The sequence below is a fragment of the Chiloscyllium plagiosum genome, chromosome 1 (genome assembly GCF_004010195.1).
Source record: "Chiloscyllium plagiosum isolate BGI_BamShark_2017 chromosome 1, ASM401019v2, whole genome shotgun sequence".
Taxonomy (NCBI): Eukaryota; Metazoa; Chordata; class Chondrichthyes; order Orectolobiformes; family Hemiscylliidae; genus Chiloscyllium; species Chiloscyllium plagiosum.
In genome coordinates this window covers 86,258,143-86,281,705 of record NC_057710.1, presented here as the reverse complement: position 1 = coordinate 86,281,705, position 23,563 = coordinate 86,258,143, and the positions used below count along the sequence as shown (strand labels likewise).

Below are 23,563 nucleotides of genomic sequence, written 5' to 3'. Positions count from 1 at the left end.
GAGTGTGTGGGTGTGTGTGTGTGTGTGTGTGTATGTAATGGGGTCACCTGTAGTTGTGTGTGTGTGTGTGTGTATGTAATGGGGTCACCTGTAGTGTGACATGAACACAAGGTCCCGGTTGAGGCCATTGCCATGGGTACCGAACTTGATTATCAGCCTCTGCTCTCTCTCTCTCACACACACACACTCTCACAGACTTAAACATCTTTATACTCACACACATTAGATTGGATTACATTACAGTGTGGAAACAGGCCCTTCGGCCCAACAAGTCCACACCGACCTGCCGAAGCGCAACCCACCCATACCCCTACATTTACCCATTACCTAATGCTACGGGCAATTTAACATGGTCAATTCACCTGACCTGCACATCTTTTGGATTGTGGGAGGAAACCGGAGCACCCGGAGGAAACCCACGCAGACACAGGGAGAATGTGCAAACTCCACACAGTCAGTCGCCTGAGGAGGGAATTGAACCCGGGTCTCAGGCGCTGTGAGGCAGCAGTGCTAACCACTGTGCCACCATGCCGCCCACATACACACGCCCTCTCACAGACACCCATAAACCCCCCAAAACCTCCCCACCGTAGTTTGTGGGATGAATTTGCACTTGCAGAATTACATTTTACTTTGCTCAAATATTGCATGAATCCATATAAGATTCTATAAATCCATTTTTTAGATTAGAATCAGTCTGACCATTGTGACACAGACAGCCTCACAGAGAGCTAACACCTACAATACCTTATCTGAGCCGACATGACACCAATTGTTAAATAATTTCAGTTACATCACACTGTAAACTTTTGCTATCTTACAACCTTATTCTCCACAATCACCTGATGAAGGAGCAGCGCTTTGAAAGCTAGTGCTTCCAAATAAACCTGTTGGAATATAACCTGGTGTTGTGCAATTTTAACTTTATACACCCCAGTCCAACACCATTGTCTCCAAATCATTAGATTAGAATGGTGCTGGAAAAGCACAGCAGTTCAGGCAGCATCCGAGGAGCAGGAAAATCGACACTTCGTACAATCAGGACTCCCGCCCACCTTCCGAGGACCGTTCGCCCATTTCCAACACACTCCATCCATCTGGGCACCCCGTGCTGGCCTATTACCGGCCCTCGACCTCTCCATTTCCAACTGCTGCCGGGACATTAACCACCTCAACCTGTCTACCCCCCTCCCCCACTCCAACCTTTCACCCTCACAACATGCAGCCCTCCACTCCCTCTGCTCCAATTCCGTCCTCATAATCAAGCCAGCGGATAAACAGGGTGCAGTGGTAGTCTGGCGCATTGACCTCTACACCGCTGAAGCCAGACGCCAACTCGAAGACACCTCCTCTTACTGCCCCCTCGACCATGACCCCACCCCCCATCATCAAGCCATCATCTCCCAGACCTCATCACTTCAGGAGATCCACCTACAGCTTCCAACCTCAGTCTGGGAACCCCGCACTGCCTGATTCTACCTCCTTCCCAAGATCCACAAGCCTGACCACCCTGGCCGACCCATTGTCTCAGCATGCTCCTGCCCCACTGAACTCATCTCCACCTACCTCGACACTGTCCTATCCCCCCTAGTCCAGGAACTCCCCACGTACATTCAAGACACCATGCCTTCCACCTCCTCCAAGACTTCCATTTTCCCGGCCCCCAACGCCTCATCTTCACCATGGATATCCAATCCCTCTACACCTCCAACCTCAATGACCAGGGCCTCCAAGCCCTCCGTTTCTTCCTCTCCTGACATCCCCAACAGTACCCTTCCACCGACACTCTCATTCGTTTGGCCAAACTGGTCCTCACCCTTAACAATTTCTCCTTCGAATCCCCCCACTTCCTCCAGACCAAAGGGGTAGCCATGGGCACCCATATGGGCCCCAGCTATGCCTGTCTCTTTGTTGGCTATGTAGAACAGTCGATCTTCCGTAGTTACACCGGCACCACTCCCCACCTCTTCCTCCGCTACATTGATGACTGCATCGGTGTCACCGCGTTCTCCCGCGAGGAGGTTGAGCAATTCATCAACTTCACCACACATTTCACCCTGACCTTAAATTTACCTGGACCATCTCTGACACCTCCCTGCCCATCCCCATTAATGACGACTGACTTGACACCGACATTCTTTACAAACCCACTGATTCCCACAGCTACCTGGATTACACCTCTTCCCACTCTACCTCCTGCAAAAATGCCATCCCGTATTCCCAATTCCTCCGCCTCTGACGTATCTGCTCCCAGGAGGACCAGTTCCAACACAGAACACCCACCAGATGGGCTCCTTCTTTAGAGACCGCAATTTCCCTTCCCACGTGGTTAAAAATGCCCTCCAACGCATCTCGTCCACATCCCGCACCTCCGCCCTCAGACCCCACCCCTCCAACCGTAACAAGGACAGAATCCCCTGGTGCTCAGCTTCCACCCTACCAACCTTCGCATGAACTAAATCATCCGATGACATTTCCGCCACCTCCAAACAGACCCCACCACCAGGGATATATTTACCTCCCACCCCTTTCCACCTTCCGCAAAGACCGTTCCCTCCGTGATTACCTGGTCAGGTCCATGCCCCCCAACAACCCATCCTCCCGTCCTGGCACATTCCCCTGCCACCGCAGGAATTGCAAAACCCGCGCCCACACCTTCTCCCTCACCTCCATCCACTGCCCCAAAGGAGCCTTCCACATCCATCAAAGTTTTACCTGCACATCCACCAATATCATTTATTATATTTGTTGCTCCCGATGCGGTCTCCTCTACATTGGGGAGACTGGGCGCCTCCTAGCAGAGCACTTTAGGGAACGTCTTTGGGACACCCGCATCAATCAACCACACCGCCCTGTGGTCCAACATTTCAACTCCCCCTCCCACTCTGCCGAGGACATGGAGGTCCAGGGCATCCTTCACCGCCGCTCCCTCATCACCAGACGCCTGGAGGAAGAACGCCTCATCTTCCGCCTCGGAACACTTCAACCCCAGGGCATCAATGTGGACTTCAACAGTTTCCTCATTTCCCCTTCCCCTACCTTACCCCAGTTCCAAACTTCCAGCTCAGCACAGTCCCCATGACTTGTCCTACCTGCCTATCTTCCTTTCCATCTATCCACTCCACCCTCCTCTCTGATCTATCACCTTCATTCCCATCCCCATTCATCCATTGTACTCTATGCTACTTTCTCCCCACCCCCACCCTCCTCTCAGTTATCTCTCCACCCTGCAGGGACTCTGCCTCTATTCCTGATGAAGGGGTTTTGCACAAAACGTCGAATTTCCTGCTCCTCGGATGCTGCCTGAACTGCTGTGCATTTCCAGCACCACTCTAATCTAGAATCTGGTTTCCATCATCTGCAGTCATTGTTTTTACCTCCACATTATTAACTCTACTCAGTCCTTGCCTTTCCAAATACATGTTAATCCTCTCCCTCAGGATTCCCTCCCACAGCTTGCCCACCATTGATGTCAGGCCCACTGATCGAGAGTTTACTGGCCTTTCCTTACCACTTTCCTAAAATAGTGGATCCACATGAGCCAACTTCCAGTCTTCCAGCACCTCACGTGTGGCTGTCAATGATACAAATATCTCAACAAGGGGTCCAGCAATCACTTCACTAGCTTTCCGGAGTTCTAGGGTGCACCTGATCAGGTCCCAGGAATTTATCTACCTTCATGTGTTTTAAGACATCCAGCACTTCCTCCTCTGTAATATTGACATTTTTCAAGCTGTCGCTGTTTATTTCCCCATGTTCTCTATCTTTCATATTCTTCTCCATAGTAAACACTGATACAAAATACTCATATAGTATCTTCCTCATCTCTTGCAGTTTCACACATAGGCGGCCTTGCTGATCTTTAAGGGGCACCATTCTCTCCCTAGTTACCCTTTTGTCCTTAATGTATTTATAAAACCCCTTTGGATTCTCCTTAACCCTATTTGCTAGAGCTATCACATGCCCCTTTTTTACACTCCTGCAGTACCATCCAAATAAAGTGACCACCCCTTTCTTATTTCTCAGTTCCACCCAAATAACTTCCCTGACGTATTCCTAGGAATATGCTCCCTAAGTACAGCCACAATTTTATGCCTACTCAAAAATGCCACTCCCCTCCTCTCTTGCCCCCCTTTCTAAACTTCCTATAGCATAAAAACCTTGGAACATTAACCTGCCATTCCTCAGCCATGTGTCTCTAATTGCTATGATATCCCAGTCCATGTCCCAACCATGAGTTGAGTTAATCTGCCTTATTTGTTAGGCCTCATACATTGAAATAAATGCAGTTTAATCAGTCCTACCTCGTTCACTGTTTTGTGCCTTCCTGCCCTGACTATTTCACTTGCTCCTTTTCCTAAATATACCAGTCTCAGAATGATCTCTTTCCTCACTATTGCCCTGGGTCCCACCAACACCTCGCCCCATCCCACCCTTACTAGTTTAAAACCTCCTGAGCAGCTCTAGCAAATCTTCCCATCAGTATATGGGAAGATTTGCTAGAGCAAATCATGGGCGGCACGGTGGCACAGTGGTTAGCACTGCTGCCTCACAGCGCCTGAGACCCGGGTTCAATTCCCGCCTCAGGCGACTGACTGTATAGAGTTTGCACGTTCTCCCTGTGTCTGCGTGGGTTTCCTCCGGGTGCTCCGGTTTCCTCCCTCAGTCCAAAGATGTGCAGGTCAGGTGAATTGGCCATGCTAAATTGCCCGTAGTGTTAGGTAAGGGGTAAATGTAGGGGTATGGGTGGGTTGCGCTTCGGCAGGTCGGTGTGGACTTGTTGGGCTGAAGGGCCTGTTTCCACGCTGTAATGTAATGTAATCTAATCTAATCTATATTAGTCCCTTTCCAATTCAGGTGCAATCCATCCTTCTTATCCAAGTTACTTCTACCCTAAAAGACATTTCAATGATCCAAGAATAAAAATCATCCTCACCTGCACCAGTTCCTCAGCGACTTAATTATCTGCTCAATCCTCCTATTCCTACCCTCACAAGCTTGTGGCACTAGACGTAATCTAGATATTACTACCCTTGAGGACCTCCTTCGTAAATTTCTCCCTAACTTCCTATATTCACTTTTCAGAATCGCATCCTTTTCTCTTCCTATGTCATTAGTTCAAATGTGTACAACTACCTCCTGCTGGTCCCTCTCCTTTTTTCAGAATATTCTGCACCCTCTCCTAGATATCCTTGATCCTGGCACAAGGGAGGCAACACACCATTCTGATGTCTTACTGTTGACTGCAGAAATGTCTGTCTGTGTCTGTGACTAGAGAGTTCCCTATCACAATCGATCACTTGAAACCTGATGTACCCCTCGTTACATCAGTCAGTCTCAGTACCAGATATCTGGCACTCAGTGCTACATTGCCCCAAGAGGCCATCACCCTTTGCACTTTCCAAAACAGCATACCTGGGGATGAGGATAGCCACAGGAAACTCCTGCATGACTTGCCTCCCTCTCCTATCTTTCATGGAGGTAATCCATCCACCTTTCTGCAACTGTCATGTATCACACCTCATAGCTCCTGCAAATTCCTTATCACCTCTAACTGCTGCTTCAAATGAACCTTGTGATCCGAAAGAATTTGCAACCAAACACACTTCCTCCAGACATAATCTTCATGACATGGAAACTCTCCATCATCTCCCACGTTCATCAGGAAGTGGACATCACTCTAATAAAGGTTATCTTTGCCCCTTTAAAATTTACAGACCCAGAAAATAGCAGTCTTACTGCTCTAAAAACAGTGCTCCAGGCTAATTTAGTATTTATGATTTTATATGTTTAAAGTTCAATCAAGAAACAGATCTCAATAAAAAATATAAATCAAAAAAGAACCCACTCTACCCTATTGTAGATTTACCAAAAAATGTTAGTGTACACTTTAGAACTAGCCACTTAGCTGCTCCCCTGTTCTGAGCTCTCCCACACAGATTTCTTCAAGGTCAGCTGTGAATTATGCTTCAAGAGTGTAGTGCTGGAAAAGCACAGCAGGTCAAGCAGCGTCCGAGAAGCAGGAAAATCGACGTTTCAGGCAAAATCTGGGAGCTTTGGGGGCTGGAGAGATAAATGGGAGGGGTGTGGGATTGGAGGGGGGAAAGTAGCTGACTGCAATAGATGAATGGAGATGGGGGTAAAGGTCAGGGGGGAGGGTGGAGCGGATAGGTGGGAAGTAAGATTGACAGATGGGGTGTGTCATGAAGATGGTGCTGAGCTGAAAGGTTGGAACTAGGGTAAGGTGGGGGGAGGGGAAAATTGGTGAAATCCACATTAATGCCATGGGGTTGAAGGGTCCCGAGGCGGAAGATGAGGCATTCCTCCTCCAGGCGTTGGGTGGTTAGGGAATGGCGATGGAAGAGGCCCAGGGCCTGCATGCCCTCGGCAGAGTGGGAGGGGGAGTTGAAGTGTTCGGCCACGGGACAGTAGGGTTGATTGGTGCGGGTGTCCTGGAGACGTTCTCTGAAGCGCTCTGCAAGTAGGCATCCTGTCTCACTAATGTAAAGGAGACTGCATTGGGAGTGATGGATACAGTAAATGACAATGTGTAGAAGTGCAGGTGAAACTTTGATGGACGTGGAAGGCTCCTTTGGGGCCTTGGACAGATGTGAGCGGGGAGCTGTGGGTGCAGGTTTTGTTTATTTTTCTTAGATGAACTCCGATGTCCAGAGATACTGGAAATCAAACAGCAGAGGCAGAAAGCTGTGCAGATTCACTGCTGGGTCAGACAGCTATGCAGGAACATCACAGACCCAATTTTGTTTAACCAAAAGGTCTTGTGTTGTTACGATCTTAGGGATTACCTGTTCAGGTTCCTGCTCCTCTTCACTCAAAAGGAGTTGAAAGAGTTACATAACTTTGGAACATCAGACATTCTCCTCAGATTAACTACTGAGAATCTCCTAGACTAGCGTCCCACTTACTTTAAAATTTAAAATTAGTCCTACAACACCCAAATTTTAAAAAAATATTTTCATTGGGGCCCATGTTCCTTTCAGATTTGGTTGAGCTGTGGTGAGGATTCATTTTACAACATCCAGTTTTGTCGTTTTGAAATGTGCCTGATTTGAAAATCGACTGCTGTGGGACATAAGCAAGTGAAGAAAAATCAACCATATAATAGTGATATTAAAAAAAAGAGACTTACAGGGGTCTTGAAAAGCTTTCTAATGTTCCATCAAGAAAGAAATGTTTTATTTTAAAAAAAACTTTCAATCTTACCTGGCTGCTCAGTGATGCTCTTCTCTGGGTGGTTATTTCATGACCATATATTACTTTCGGTAGTGGAGGAGTGCTTGTATCAGTAAGTTGGTTTGTGGGTGTTGCTGTTAAAATTATAAAATTAAAAGCATTCAGAATCAAAAAAGAAGAAACAAATAGAATGATTTAATGGTTCAAAAATTAGTACTCATGAGTAAAGCATATCAAAGAAACACAATTAACATCTTTTTTCTATTGTTTTCATTGAGAAAAATAAATCAATGGATTTTTTGGTAGTTTGTTCATTGTCAAAAATATTAACGGATCTCTGGACCATCACTAACAAGGGAGATAAAGGATATTGTCATGACCCTAGCCAGAATCAGGGTTGGAAAGGTGTTAGTGAAGAGTGAGAACATAGGGAAATTTACCTATTTAATGAAGTTATGGCTCATCTGTACCTGGAATTCTATTTACCAACTTTTACTCCATAATTGCTCTAATTAACAAAAACCAACATAATGCAGCTTTATTTTTTTCAACTAAGCTGCAAAAGGTTTTTTGAGGTACAATGATTGAAATTTCTATTAATATTTGTGTGAGGTCACTTATTTCTGGCTACACTACTGAATAGCCTATTTCTGATTTTGAGCACCTTGTTCTGGACCCTGCTATTACAAGAAATAGGTTCACTTTTTTTCACCTTTTAATTCCTCAACTAGATTACCTCTTAGACAATAGGTGCAGGAGTAGGCCATTCTGCCCTTTGAGCCTGCACCACCATTCAATATGATCATGGCTAATCATCCTTAATCTTAACTCTTCTTCATTTATGGAAATACAGGTCTAGTCCTTGAAAACTTTTTCACAGCTTAACTCTTTTAATCCTGAGTTTGATTTCCCAAATTTGATTTAAAACAAGAAATTATTTTTACATTAATAAGTCCCAAAACATTTTAAACACAACAAACTGTAATTTTTAAATGTACTAACAATTATAGAGTCATAGAGATGTATAGCACGGAAACAGATGCCAAACAGATATCCCAACCCAATCTCGTCCCACCTGCCAGCACCCAGCCCATATCCCTCCAAACCCTTCCTGTTCATATACCCATCCAAATGCCTCTTTAATGGTGCAATTGTACCAGCCTCCACCACTTCCTCTGGCAGCTCATTCCATACACATACCACCCTCTGGGTGAAAACGTTGCCCCTTAGGTCTCTTTTATATCTTTCCCCTCTCACCCTAAACCTATACCCTCCAGTTCTGGACTCCCTGATCCCAGGGAAACGACTTTGTCTATTATCCTATCTATGCCCCTCATAATTCTATAAACCTCTATAAGGTCACCCCACAGCCTCCGACACTCCAGGGAAAACAGCCCCAACCTGTTCAGCCACTCCCTATCGCTCAAATCCTCCAATCCTGGCAACATCCTTGTAAATCTTTTCTGAACCCTTTCAAGTTTCACAAAATCTTTCCGATAGGAAGGAGCCCAGAATTGCACGTAATATTCCAACAGTGGCCTAACAAATGCCCTGTACAGCTGCAACATGACCACCCAATTCCTGTACTCAATACTCTGACCAATAAAGGAAAGCATACCAAATGCCTTCTTCACTATCTTATCTACCTGCAACTCCACTTTCAAGGAGCTATGAACCTGCACTTCAAGGTCTCTTTGTTCAGCAACACTCCTTAGGACCTTACCATTAAGTGTTTAAGTCCTGCTAAGATTTGCTTGCCCAAAATGCAGCTCCTTGCATTTATCTGAATTAAACTCCATCTGCCACTTCTCAGCCCATTGGCCAATGTGATCAAGATCCTGTTGTAATCTGAAGTGACCTTCTTCGCTGTCCACTACACCTCCAATTTTGGTGTCATCTGCAAACTTACTAACTATACCTCTTATGCTCACATCCAAATCATTTGTATAAATGACAAAAAGTAGTGGACCCATCCTTGTGGCACTCCATTGGTCACAGGCCTCCAGTCTGAAAAACAACCCTCCACCACCACCCTCTGTCTTCTACCTTTGAGCCAGTTCGGTATCCAAATGGCTAGTTCTCCCTTTATTCCATGCGATCTAACCTTGCTAACCAGTCTCCCATGGGGAACCTTGTCAAACGCCTTATTGAAGTCCATATAGATCACATCTACCACTCTGCCCTCATCAATCCTCTTTGTTACTTATTCAAAAAACTCAACCAAGTTTGTGACACATGATTTCCCAAGCACAAGGTCATGTTGACGACCCCTAATCAGTCCTTGCCTTTCCAAATACATGAACATCCTGTCTCTCAGGATTCCCTCCAACAAATTGCCCACCACCGACGTCAGGTTCACTGGGCTATAGTTTCTTGGCTTGTTCTTACCACCTTTCTTAAACAATGGCACCACGTTAGCCAACCTCCAGTCTTCCGGCACCTTACCTGTGGCTATCGATGATACAAATATCTCAGCAAGAGGAACCAGTATTCACTTCCCTAGCTTCCCACAGAGTTCTAGGTTACACCTGATCAGGTCCTGGGGATTTATCCACCTTTATGTGTTTCAAGACATCCAGCACTTCCTCCACTGTAATATAGACATTTTTCAAGATGTCACGATCTATTTCCCTACATTCTATATCCTTTTCCACAGTAAATACTGATGCAAAATACTCGTTTATTATCTCCCCCATCTCCTGCGGCTCCACACAAAGGCTGCCTTGCTGATCTGCGAGGGGCCCTATTCTCTCCTAGTTACCCTTTTGTCCTTAATGTATTTGTAAAACCCCTTTGGATTCTCCTTAATTCTATTTGCCAAAGCTATCTCATGTCCCCTTTTTGCCCTCCTGATTTCTATCTTAAGTATACTCCTACTTCCTTTATACTCTTCTAAGGATTCACTCGATCGATCCTACCTATACCTGACATATGCTTCCTTCTTTTTCTTAACCAAACACCCAATTTCTTTAGTCATCCAGCATTCCCTATACCTACCAACTTTTAAATCTGGTTTATCCTTTTCCATCACTATTTTAAAACGAATAGAATTATGGTCGCTGGCCCCAAAGTGCTCCCCCACTGACACCTCAGTCACCTGCCCTGCCTTATTTCCCAAGAGTAGGTCAAGTTTTGCACCTTCTCTAGTAGATACATCCACATACTGAATCAGAAAGTTTTCTTGTACACACTTAACAAATTCCTCTCCATCTAAACCCTTAACACTATGGCAGTCCCAGTCTATGTTTGGAAAGTTAAAATCCCCTACCATAACCACCCTATTACTCTTACAGATAGCTGAGATCTCCTTATAAATTTGTTTTTCAATTTCCCTCTGACTATTGGGGGGTCTATAATATAATCCTAATAAGGTGGTCATCCCTTTCTTATTTCTCAGTTTCACCCAAATAACTTCCCTGGATGTATTTCCGAGAATATCCTCCCTCAGTACAGGATATTCTAAAGCAGATGAGGTAAATAGGGAGGCAGCAGAGGCTTCAATTACTAAGAAAGGAAGGGATGTACAGAAAACAAAATCAACTCAAATATAAATAAACAAGAAAACAATGCACTGGAAAGAGTAAACAAAGTGGAACATAGGTAGTGGGGGACAAATACAATTACGGGACAGTGTATAAAAGATGGGAAGAAATAAAGTGAGGGGGACAACCACTAAAAGGGTTAGGTTGCCTGTGCAGTAATGCAGTCATTGTCCATAGTAAATTGCAGAAATACGTTTTAGAAACTTAGAAATTATCATGGAAGATTTCAACTACTCTTATATTAATTCACTATGAGGTAGGTAAAGTGGGTATTTAGCAATATTTTCTTTAGCACTTGGGTGCAAGTTTAATAGTCAAAGCAACATGCAGAAGTCATTGCAAGTTTTTCTTGAAGTGATGGAACAAGTCAGAAACAAAGTCAATGTCTTGTGGTCTCATTACCAGGATGGATCATGGATCATGATGAACCCAAAATTGCATAGGTTTGAATGCTTTATGTTCCAGACTTCAGATCCTTTCCTGGTACAAATCTTACTGCTGCTCTTATTTTCTCTTAAGCATGCCTTATTAAAATGCCTCTGGAAGATGGTTGCTGTCACACGGTCAACACAGCTCTCTTTTGTCATTATTAAATATGGTTCGAGATACAAAACTCATAGTCCATCTCCATTATACTTTCAATGATTAAATTATTGGTTAGCTTGTTGTAGACACTAGACCTTCTACTGTATCATTAACAATTTAATGGTTTTCAAGAGTTGAGTAGTTAAACTTTTACACCTATTTGTTTGTCTTTAAGCCAAGGAGTCACTTCCTTCGTTAGTACATTGAACACACAGATGAGGTCATCTGACTTCCGGCAACTAGCCTATTCAATCACATCAATTTTTTTAAAAAATCAACAAAGATTCTCATTGAAAAGGTTATGAATTTTAACAATTATGAATATATGTCTTTAATGGGCATGATAAAACACTAATGAGAAATGCTGGATAAAGTGATGAGGAAAAATTGAGAGTAAGGACACAGACATATTAGAGAGATACACAGAAAGCAGCAAGTGCATGAAAAGAATTTAGATAAATTAGAAGAATTATTTTAATAAAGGAAGATAAAAGGCAACTATGAAATTAACCCGAAACTTAAATAGCAAATTGTTTCACAGGCACACAAATAAAGTCAGGATAGGAATAAGGACTTAATTAATCAGACTTGCAGAGAATAAACGCTGAATTAGATTGGTACATTTTGAAAGAATTAAGGGAAGAGATAGCTGTGGCATTAGTATATACGCTTAATGATTTGGTAGGTGGAACTGTTGAGCCAGGAGATAGGCAGATAGCTACCATTATACAAATTATCTAGGGTGATAGTGTCAAGATTCTTGAGTGCCGTTGGGGTTGTACTCAGCCAGATAACTAGGGAGTATTCCGTCACAGTCCTTACTTTAATTAGACAGGTAAACTGTAATAAGCTGTCAGAAGTAAACTCAAATACCCTCAACCTCTTTACACATACACCAATAGGAAACAAACATGGGTTATGGATGGTGGAAAAAAAAGAGCAAGTAGGTAAGTGGTTCATATTCACAAGGGTTATTGAGATGATTATTCTAATTCTCGTGCTGGTCAGAATATTGCTCTCCGTTGTCCTTTTTCACATTTTTCCACTGCTCTGTAAGAGACACAGGGCGGCTGGTTCACTGATCTGAAGTTTTTGCATTACTGATTAAAACTCAAGGTTCATAGTAATGCTGAATGAAAAGTAAACCAATTTTCTTCAGGCTTAAAATGACATACTGCCGAGAACAGAGAGTGCTTCTGAGCTAGTAGTGGTTTAAAGGCTTCTCTGCAACTTGTTCACAGTTCCAAACTGTTCAACTACCAGAGAACCAATCATACAATTGTTGGCTGGCAGAAGACCTTTGTTACAGCGCACTACTTTTTGCTAACCAAACTTGCATTTGTACACAACCATTTGGCTCCAGTTCATCAGAACATTGCTATCACCCATAGTTGTACAAATAGCATTAACAATGAGTATATTTACTTTCAAATCATGTCACAATCCATACAATGTCTGGTCTTAAAACAGTTCTTTGTTTATTTCCATCCACAGTTAAAAAAAACATGAAAATAAAAGACTAGTCTTTACATGTATTTTATACAGATTGATCAAGTGATTACATCACTAATGATATATACTTGGTGAATTATATTATACAAATAATCTTACTGTCAGTCAGAAACTACTTTGGAGTTTTACTAAATTAACTAAATATTAACAATATTGTCAGTGATATGAATTATACCATAAAATGTATGCATTTTATTCCTGAAACTTACAGGTTGGATCAGACACTGCAGTTTGTGAAGAAGACTTCTTTGAGCTCCTCGAAGAAGCAGATGGTGTATGGCTGTGATCAAATCTTTCCAATGCCTCCCTTACACTGACTGCATCTGGCTTAGTGTCTGATCCTGAATCCTGGTGGCAAAAGGTAGGGAAATAGGAGGTAAAAAACATTTGTTCTCAAATCAAATATTCATAAATTTGAACTTGATTAAAAACAAGCTTTATCTCCAAGCACTTAGCATAAAAACTCAAAATATTACAGTGGTACCTCCCACCATACAGTGATGACAATAATTAGTTTGTGAGGGTAATTTGTCCTAGATTGTCTCAAGCTTTTTGACTGTTGAAATTGCACTCATCCAGGCATGTGGACAATATTCCATCACACTCCTGATGTGCATTTTTGTTTTTAAAGAGGCTCTGGGCAGTCACGTGTAAGTTACTTACCTCATAATTCTTTTGACTTGCTTTTACAATCCAAAAAATGTATATGGATAATCCGGTTCAGTTTCAGATCAACTGTAAATCTGTGCTTGTTGATTACTGGTGATTCAGTATATCTTGGGCGGGCGGCACGGTGGCATAGTGGTTAGCACTGCTGCCTCACAGCGCCAGAGACCCAGGTTCAATTCCCGTCTCAGGTGACTGACTGTGTGGAGTTTGCACGTTCTCCCCGTGTCTGTGTGGGTTTCCTCCGGGTGCTCCGGTTTCCTCCCACAATCCAAAGATGTGCAGGTTAGGTGAATTGGCCATGCTAAATTGCTCATAGTGTGAGGTGCTTTAGTCGGTGGGGAAATGGGTCTGAGTGGACTACTCTTCAGAGGGTCGATATGGACTTGTTGGGCCGAAGGACCTGTTTCCACACTGTAGGGAATCTAATCAATATACATTACTGCAAACGATTTTTGAGAAGATCAGGAACCCAGGTTGATGATAAGTCTGTAAGTTAGCTTGCTGAGCCTGAAGGTTTGTTTTCAGACGTTTAGTCACCATACTAGGTAACATCATCAGTGAGAGTCTCTGGTGAAGTGCTGGTGGGATGTCCCATCTCTCTATTTATAGATCTCGGTTTCTTAAGGTGGGTGATGTCATTTCCAGTTCTTATTTCTTTCACAGAAAGGTAGATAGGATCTAAGTCTATGTGTTTAAATCGACTTAGATTGTATCTACCTTCCCTTGAGAAAAAGAACCAGAAATGACATTACCCACCTAAAGAAACCACAACCTATAAACAGAGAATTGGGACATACCACCAGCATTTAACCAGTGACTTTAACTGATGATGTTACCTAATCATGGTGACGAAACATCCGAAAACAAACCTTCAAGTTCAGCACACTAACTTACACACATACATTACTGTACTTTACCCGGTCAGCAATAATATCTGGTGGGGACTCTTCTATTCCAAGCTCTCCTCTTCTCTCTGCACGTACTTCTGCATAGCTGCGTAAGATATGAAAATCTGCAATAATGTCATGATATCCACATTACATTTCAACTTTAATGTACACTGCCTTTATGGCACTTCCCTAAGCTAGCTTAAGGATAACTTCTAAACTTAAAAGCAATCTACAGTAGGTCATTGCACACTGAATGTGATCTTCATGAACTAGTTTCAGTCATTTAAAAGGGTCAGAGATGAATTTCCATGTTATTTCCCTAGTTGTCCTGCTCTTTTAAAATTTGCCCGTGACCTGAGAGGTTCTGGAGAATCCATTTAAGTTGCAAGTTAGATGGATTAGTATTTTTTTTCCTGACTTCTCGATGTTTGTATTTTAAAAAATGTTTTTAAAAATCTCCAGCTGCAATCAAAATGTGATCTTTTGCAATATTATAATCTTCTTTCATAAATGTGTTCAATCATGATCATTTTCTATTCGTGGGATATGGGCAATATTGTCCATCCAAATTGCCTTAAAGAAGGTGCTGGTGACCTACTCTTGATTTGCTGCAAATCATGCTGTGCACCTATACCCATTGTACTGTTTTGGAGCGATATAGAATTTTGACCGAGTAATAGTAATAAAACAGTGATATAGTTCCAAGTCATTGTGATACATGACTTGAAATGCAATTTGTAGCTGTTGAACCACTTTCAGAGTGGTAGAGATGGTGGGTTTGGAAGATTCTACTGAAGGAACCTTAGTGAGTTGCTGCAATGCACCTTTTTGATAGAACAAATTAAAGCCACAGCATGCCTTTGGTGGAGGGAGTAAATGTTTAAATTGGTGCTTAGGTGCGAATCAAGCATTGCTTTGTCCTGGATTTAGGGGTTGTAAATATTGTTGAAGCTGTACTGATTGAGGCAACTGGGGAGTCAGGAGGTGAGTTAATCATCACAGAATTCCTAGTGTCTGACCTGCTCCCGTAACCATAATGTACACTTGGTTGGTCCAGTTAAGTTTCTAGTCTATGGCGACACCTAGGATGTTGATAGTGGAGCACTTAACAATGACAATATCAGTGGAAGGAGATTGGGTGGTTTTTCTCATTGAATATGATCACTGACTCATAATTGTAAGGTATTAATTTTGGTTACATATGTAACAGTCCAATATTGTTCAGATTGTGGAATGTTGTTCAGGGAAGGCAAAAGCCTAGTGATATTTTCATTGTAATATTAATCCAGAGACCGAGGTAATGTTCTGGGTCCTAGGTTTCAACGTTGCCATGGCAGATGGTGGAATTTGAATTCAATGAAATCTGGATTAAGTTGTCTAATGAGGACCATGAAGCTATTGCACCCATTTGGTTCACTAATGCCCTACTACTGTCCTTACCTGGTCTGTTCCAGACCCAGAATAATGTGGTTAACTCTTAAGTGCCCTCTGAGCTTTTGGGATGGGCAATAAATGCTGGCCTAGCCTCCAATGCCTATATCCTATGAAAGAATAAAGAAGTCTACTATGGATGCTAGATATCAACTCAGTCAAATTCTGCCTTGATATCAAAAGCAGTAACTCCCACCCCACCTCAGAAAGTCAGCTTTTTGGTCCTGAGTGTGGGTCAAATTTTAATGAAGCATACAGTCAAGTGGCCCTGGCAGAACCCAATTTGAGTATCAATGATAAAAACTGAAAGCACTCCAGAAACGCAGCAGGTCTGGCAGCATCTGTGCAAAAAAACAGAGATAACATGTTGAGACTAATATAACTCTTCATGTTCCTGATATCTAGCATCTGCGGTACTTTGATTTTGTCTGAGCATCAGTAAAACAGTTACTGGTGAGTAAATGCCAGCAATGTCAACCATATATTACTTGGTGATAACTAAGAATATTTTTACAGGGCAATAATTAACTGGGATGGATTCGTCCTGCTCTTTATGCACAGGGCATAAATGAGCAATTTTCCCATGGTCAGCCAGATGCCAGAATTGTGGCTGTTTTATTTTGACTGGTCTAAGACAGGCAGACACTAAACACTGAGTGCAGGTGAGAATCCATGCAAAGAAAATGACCACAGAGCTACTGCTTCTTTCTCAGTCATTTATAAATATATTAGCAGAACTGCTATTTTGTTAGTGACATACTGCTTTTATGGTTTCCTTATTTAAATATGAAGTAGCGAATCCTCAGTATGAAGTTAAACTTTATAATTACTTAAAGAAAACATTATGGAATACATGCAAAGCAAGAGTCATGAAACGTTTTTGATTTAAGAGCTGTCTGATGTGAGAAATTATGTCAAAGAATGGAAATACAAATACTTTGGAGGAATAACTGCTATGGTGAATTCATGATCAGTTTCAGCACTCGAGCATAAACATCACGGCTGGCACAGCAATGCAGGGTGCCATGCATATCAGAGGTATCATAGTTCAGATGAGATACTGAATACTTGCTCTCTCAGGTGGATGCAAAAACTCTCATGGCATTATTTTGATAATGAACACAGATGTAACTCCTGGCGGCCTGCTATTACTTATTCTTTCAAACAATATTTCCAGAAACAAATTATTTGGTTTGCATTGTTTTGCAGTTTGTAGCAGCTCACTGTGAGCAAATTGGCTGTCGTGTTTACTGAACTCTAACAGCATTGAGACTTCGAATTACTTCATTTGTCAGAAAAAGCAGTTTAAGCCATCATCCAGTGGTCATGAAAGACACTGCTTAAGTTCATGTCTTTCTTGCGGAGATCTTTAAAATACGAATATATAATTCGTGGAAGTTCAGAATTTTAAGGCTGGATAATCTCTGGAGGTTCAGGTATATTAATGTGTTGCTTAACACTTGCATAATGAAAAGTAACATTTTGAGGAAGCATCTAAATCCTAAGTTCTAACACATTAAAAAATATTGAAAATAAGAGGATAATTTTCTGTCAAGAAAAATGGCAAGTGTTTCCCTCAAGAACTCTCAACAGACATTTCTTCCTCTTTGGTTACCATTTTACATGGGTCTTAAAACTTAATTGGCTAAATGTTACAAGTAATTAGGGTGGCACAAATTTTAACTGGTAGATTTGAATACAAATAAGAATGATAATACTTGCTGAAGTAGACTAAATGTATCAGAACATATCTTACCTTACAACAGTATGAGTACAGACAATGAATTCTGGCCTGGAGTTCCACTGATGATAAGTAATATAATAGTGAGTCTGAAGCCACATCCACTGTTGCCCTTTTGTAAGAAATCTATAGTGGCAGGACTTGCCCTTTCCATACTGCATTACTAACATGAAAAATAGGTTGATATATCATTATACGTTCATACTGAAAATTTATTATAGCCACAGTATCCATGCATCAGCTTTGTGATTATTCAACATTTATATGTACAATACAAAATTAAATTATTTGAGACAATGTTAGAATTTCAGTCAGTTATGACTTTTTTAACCAATCCCAAGTGCTCTTTAGATCTAAATTTCAAATGAACTTATACTACTGGCTGACACAGAAAAATCAATGTAAACAGGCCACTTTCATTTTTGTGCCAAAAACAAGCAATAGCTGTTCTGATGCGCTAAAAGGAAGGAAGGTTAAGCTTATTTTTTTTAAAAATCAGGATGTGACTCTCATTCCTAATTTTCTAGCTTGCTACAACTGAATACCATGTTAGGCAGCACTGGAAAACAAACAATAGAAATAATAATAGATAACAATAGTCCCACTCTCTTAATAAATTAGATCATGGCTCATAAACAATTTAACTCTACCCTCTGGGTTTGCTTATGCTGAAAACTCTTGCTGAACAGAAATTAATCAATCTCAGTTCTGAAATTTTCAACTGCCCTAATTTTCATATTTATTTGAGGGAGAGAATTCCAAAAATACTTGCTAACTTAATTTACCATCAATAGTTTAGCTCTAAACTTAAGGTTATACTTGTTTGTTCAGAAGAGCAGCATTTCTCTCCATTTAACCTAACCACCCTTTAGTCATTTTAAATACCTTCGATGAAACATTTTTCAATATTCTATATTCAACTTAATACAATTGCCCATGCAACCTATGTGTATAAATCAACCATTTTAGCCCTTGTATTATTCTGAGTCAACTACAATGAGATAGGACTGGAGTTAAATACAAGTGATGCCAGATAATAATTACAGGACGTTCATTAATCAGTTGGCTTTTCGTGGCAATTCATTGAAACCAATGTTTTGCATTTAGATTTTTACTAAATTAAATATTTTCAAAGTGCCACAATGGAATTTGAACTCTCATTCTCTTGATTATTACTTCAGATCGCAACTTTATCACAAAATAACATATGAAGGGGATCGCCAATTGTCTGTGCTATCAGTTCTGTAGGTCTTTGCCTATCAAATGCAATGCTCCTTAGATCCAAGCAACACACTGGCTTCATGCAGAATTGTACAGACGTTTCACAGTGCGAAAGGGACACTTCACTTTCCGCAGCTGTCACAAATACTAACAATGATCAAAAATAGTGTAATCATTACTCTCATTTTAGCCCGAAATACATAGACAATTCGTTATGTATTTCTAAACCTGTGCTATTATTAGTCCAACACAGGGAAGCGATCCCAAAGCGGAGACCAGCACAGGGAAGCAGTCCCGACACGGGAAAGCAGTTCTGGAGCAGAGACCGGCACGTGGAAGCAGGCCCGTAGCGGAGACCAGCACAGGGAAGCAGTCCCGGAGCGGAGACCAGCACAGGGAAGCAGTCCCGGAGCGGAGACCAGCACGATGAAGCAGTCCCGGAGCGGAGACTGGCACGGGGAAGCAGTTCCGGAGCGGAGACCCAGAGAGGGGAAGCAGTCCTGGTGCAGAGAACGGCACTGGGAAGCAGTCCCGGAGCAGAGACCGGCACAGGGAAGCATTCCTGGAGCGGATACCAGCACGGGGAAGCAGTCCTCGAGCGGAGACCTGAGAAGGGAAACAGTCGTGGAAAGGAGACCTGCACAGGGAAGCAGTCCCAGAGCGGAGACAGCATGGGGAAGCAGTCCCAGAGCGGAGACTGCCTCGGGGAAGCAGTCCCGGAGCGGAGACCAGAGAGGGGAAGCAGCCCCAGAGCGGAGACCAGAGAGGGGAAGCAGTACCGTGGCGGAGACTGGCACAGGGAAGCAGTCCCGTAGTGGAGACCAGAGAGGTGAAGCAGTCCTGGAGGGGAGAGCAGAGAGGGGAAGCAGTCCCGGAGCAGACACCGGCATGGGGAAGCAGTCCTGAAGCGGAGGCCGGCACGGGGAAACAGACCTGGGCAGAGAACGGCACGGGGAAGCAGTCCCGGAGCAGAGACTGGCACGGGGAAACATTCCTGGAGCGGATACCAGCACGGGGAAGCAGTCCCGGAGTAGGGACCAGAGAGGGGAAGCAGTCCCGGAGCGGAGACCGGCACAGGGAAGCATTCCTGGAGCGGATACCTGCACGGGGAAACAGTCCCGGAGCGGAGACCAGAGAGGGGAAGCAGTCCCGGAGCGGAGACCAGAGAGGGGAAGCAGTCCGGGGGCAAAGACCGGCACGGGGAAGGAGTCATGGTATGGAGACCAGCACAGGGAAGCAATCCCGAAGTGGAGACCAGCACAGGGAAGCAGTCCCGGCACGGGAAAGCAGTTCTGGAGCAGAGACCGGCACGGGGAAGCAGTCCCGGAGTGGAGACCAGAGAGGGGAAGCAGTCCCGGAGGGGGGGAGACCAGAAAGGGGAAGCAGTCCGGGGGCAAAGACCGGCACGGAGAAGGAGTCATGGTATGGAGACCAGCACAGGGAAGCAATCCTGAAGTGGAGACCAGCACTGGGAAGCAGTCCCGGCACGGGAAAGCAATTCTGGAGCAGAGACCGGCACGTGGAAGCAGGCCCGTAGCAGAGACCAGCACAGGGAAGCAGTCCCGGAGCGGATACCGGCACGATGAAGCAGTCCCGGAGCGGATACCGGCACGATGAAGCAGTCCCGGAGCGGACACCAGCACTGGGAAGCAGTCCCGGAGCGGAGACCAGAGAGGGGAAGCAGTCCCGGAGCGGAGACCAGAGAGGGGAAGCAGTCCCGGAGTGGAGACCAGAGAGGGGAAGCAGTCCCGTAGCGGAGACCAGAAAGGGGAAGCAGCCCCAGAGCAGAGACCGGCACAGGGAAGCAGTCCTGAAGCGGAGGTCGGCACGGGGAAGCAGTCCGGAGCAGAGACCGGCAGGGGGAAACATTCCTGGAGCGGATAGCGGCACGGGGAAGCAGTCCCGGTGTGGGGACCAGAGAGGGGAAACAGTCCTGGAGAGGAGACCAGCACAGGGAAGCAGACCCAGAGCGGGGACCAGAGAGGCGAAGCAGTCCCGGAGCGCAGACCGGCATAGGGAAGCATTCCTGGAGCGGATACCGGCACGGGGAAGCAGTCCCGGAGCGGGGACCAGAGAGGGGAAGCAGTCCCGGAGCGGAGACCAGAGAGGGGAAGCAGTCCCGGAGCGGAGACCAGAGAGGGGAAGCAGTCCCGGCACGGAGACCAGAGAGGGGAAGCAGTCCCGGAGCGGAGACCAGAGAGGGGAAGCAGACCCGGAGCGGAGACCAGAGAGGGGAAGCAGTCCCGGAGCAGAGACCGGCACGGGGAAGGAGTCATGGTGTGGAGACCAGCACAGGGAAGCAGTCCCGGCACGGGAAAGGAGTTCTGGAGCAGAGACCGGCAGGTGGAAGTAGTTCCGGAGTGGAGACCGGCACGGGGAAGCAGTCCCGTAGTGGAGACCAGAGAGGGGAAGCAGTCCCGGAGTGGAGACCAGCACGGGGAAGCAGTCCTGGTGCAGAGACCAGCAAGGGGAAGCAGTCCTCGAGCGGAGACCGACACGGGGAAGCAGTCCCGGAGTGGGGACCTGAGAGGGGTAACAGTCGTGGAGAGGAGACCGGCACAGGGAAGCAGTCCCGGAGTGGAGACCAGCACGGGAAGCAGTCCTGGTGCAGAGACCAGCAAGGGGAAGCAGTCCTCGAGCGGAGACCGACACGGGGAAGCATTCCTGGAGTGGGGACCTGAGAGGGGAAACAGTCGTGGAGAGGAGACCGGCACAGGGAAGCAACCCGGAGTGGAGACCGGCACAGGGAAGCAGTCCCAGAGCGGAGATAGCACGGGGAAGCAGTCCCGGAACAGAGACTGGCCTGGGGAAGCAGTCCCGGAGCGGAGACTGGCATGGGGAAGCAGTCCTGGAGCGGAGCCCGGCACGGGGAATCATTCCTGGAGCAGATACCGGCACGGGGAATAAGTCCTGGAGCAGATACCGGCACGGGGAATCATTCCTGGAGCGTAAACCGGCACGGGGAAGCAGTCCTGGAGCGGAGACCAGCACGGGAAAGCAGTCCCGGAGTGGAGACCAGAGAGGAGAAGCAGTCCCGGAGCGGAGACCAGCACGGGGAAGCAGTCCCGGAGAGGAGACCGGCACAGGGAAGCAGTCCCTGAGCAGAGACCGGCATGGGGAATCATTGCTGGAGCAGATACCGGCATGGGGAAGCAGTCCCGGAGCGGAGGCCGGCACGGGGAGACAGTCCTGGAGTGGAGACCGGCACAGGGAAGCAGTCCCAGAGCGGGGGCCAGCACGGGGAAGTAGTCCTGGAGTGGAGACCAGCACAGGGAAGCAGTCCCGGAGTGGAGACCAGCACAGGGAAGCAGTCCCGGCATGGGAAAGCAGTTCTGGAGCAGAGACCGGCATGTGGAAGCAGACCCGTAGCGGAGACCAGCACAGGGAAGCAGTCCTGGAGCGGAGACTGGCACGATGAAGCAGTCCTGGAGCGGAGACCGGCACAGGGAAGCAGTCCCGGAGCGGAGACCGGCACGATGAAGCAGTCCCTGAGCGGAGACGAGTGAGGGGAAGCAGTCCGAGAGGAGCCCAGCACGGAGAAGCATTCCTGGAGCGCATAACAGCACGGGGAAGCAGTCCTGGTGCAGAGAACGGCACTGGGAAGCAGTCCCGGAGCAGAGACCGGCACAGGGAAGCATTCCTGGAGCGGAGACCGGCACGGGGAAGCAGTCCGGAGTGGGGACCTGAGAAGGGAAACAGTCGTGGAGAGGAGACCTGCACAGGGAAGCAGTCCCGGAGCAGAGACAGCACGGGGAAGCAGACCCGGAGCGGAGGCTGGCACGGGGAAGCAGTCCCGGAGCGGTGGCCGGCACGGGGAAGCAGTCCCGGAGCGGAGGCCGGCACGGGGAAGCAGTCCCGGAGCGGAGGCCGGCACGGGGAAGCAGTCCCGGAGCGGAGGCCGGCACGGGGAAGCAGTCCCGGAGCGGAGGCCGGCACGGGGAAGCAGTCCCGGAGCGGAGGCCGGCACGGGGAAGCAGTCCCGGAGCGGAGGCCGGCACAGGGAAGCAGTCCCGGAGTGGAGACCGAAACGATGAAGCAGTCCGTGAGCGGAGACCGGCACGGGGAAGCAGTCCCGGAGCGGAGACAAGTGAGGGGAAGCAGTCAGAGAGGAGACCAGCACGGGCAAGCATTCCTGGAGCGGATACCGGCACGGGGAAGCAGTCCTGGTGCAGAGAACGGCACTGGGAAGCAGTGCCGGAGCAGAGACCGGCACAGGGAAGCAATCCTGGTGCAGAGACCGGCACGGGGAAGCAGTCCGGAGTGGGGACCTGAGAAGGGAAACAGCCGTGGAGAGGAGACCTGCTCAGGGAAGCAGTCCCAGAGCGGAGACAGAACGGGGAAGCAGTCCCGAAGCAGAGACTGGCACGGGGAAGCAGTCCCGGAGCGGAGACCAGAGAGGGGAAACAGTCCCGGAGCGGAGAGCAGAGAGGGGAAGCAGTACCGTAGTGGAGTCCAGAGAGGGGAAGCAGTCCCGTAGCGGAGACCAGAGAGGGGAAGCAGTCCCGGAGCGGAGACCAGAGAGGGGTAGCAGTCGCGGAGCGGAGACCGGCACGGGGAAGCAGTCCCGAAGCGGAGACCAGCACAGGGAAGCAGTCCCGGAGCGGAGACCGGCACAGGGAAGCAGTCCCGGAGCGGAGACCGGCACAGGGAAGCAGTCCCGGAGCGGAGACGAGTGAGGGGAAGCAGTCCGAGAGGAGCCCAACACGGAGAAGCATTCCTGGAGCGGATAACAGCACGGGGAAGCAGTCCTGGTGCAGAGATCGGCACTGGGAAGCAGT

The 23,563-nt window shown here is 46.2% G+C and overlaps 1 protein-coding gene across 3 annotated transcripts in view; it reads right to left on the bottom strand.

Annotated features, from left to right (window-relative positions):
• Positions 1-23,563, bottom strand: part of clocka (clock circadian regulator a) — a 144,516-nt gene that overhangs the window by 20,694 nt on the left and 100,259 nt on the right. For all 3 annotated transcript variants that reach the window (XM_043690694.1, XM_043690703.1, XM_043690712.1), the window contains 4 exons: positions 17,580-17,727; positions 14,420-14,495; positions 13,043-13,181; positions 7,225-7,328 (listed from right to left, as the gene is read on the bottom strand). In XM_043690694.1, coding sequence (XP_043546629.1) covers positions 7,225-7,328; positions 13,043-13,181; positions 14,420-14,495; positions 17,580-17,727 — 467 coding nt within the window. The remainder of the gene's footprint in view (positions 1-7,224; positions 7,329-13,042; positions 13,182-14,419; positions 14,496-17,579; positions 17,728-23,563) is intronic.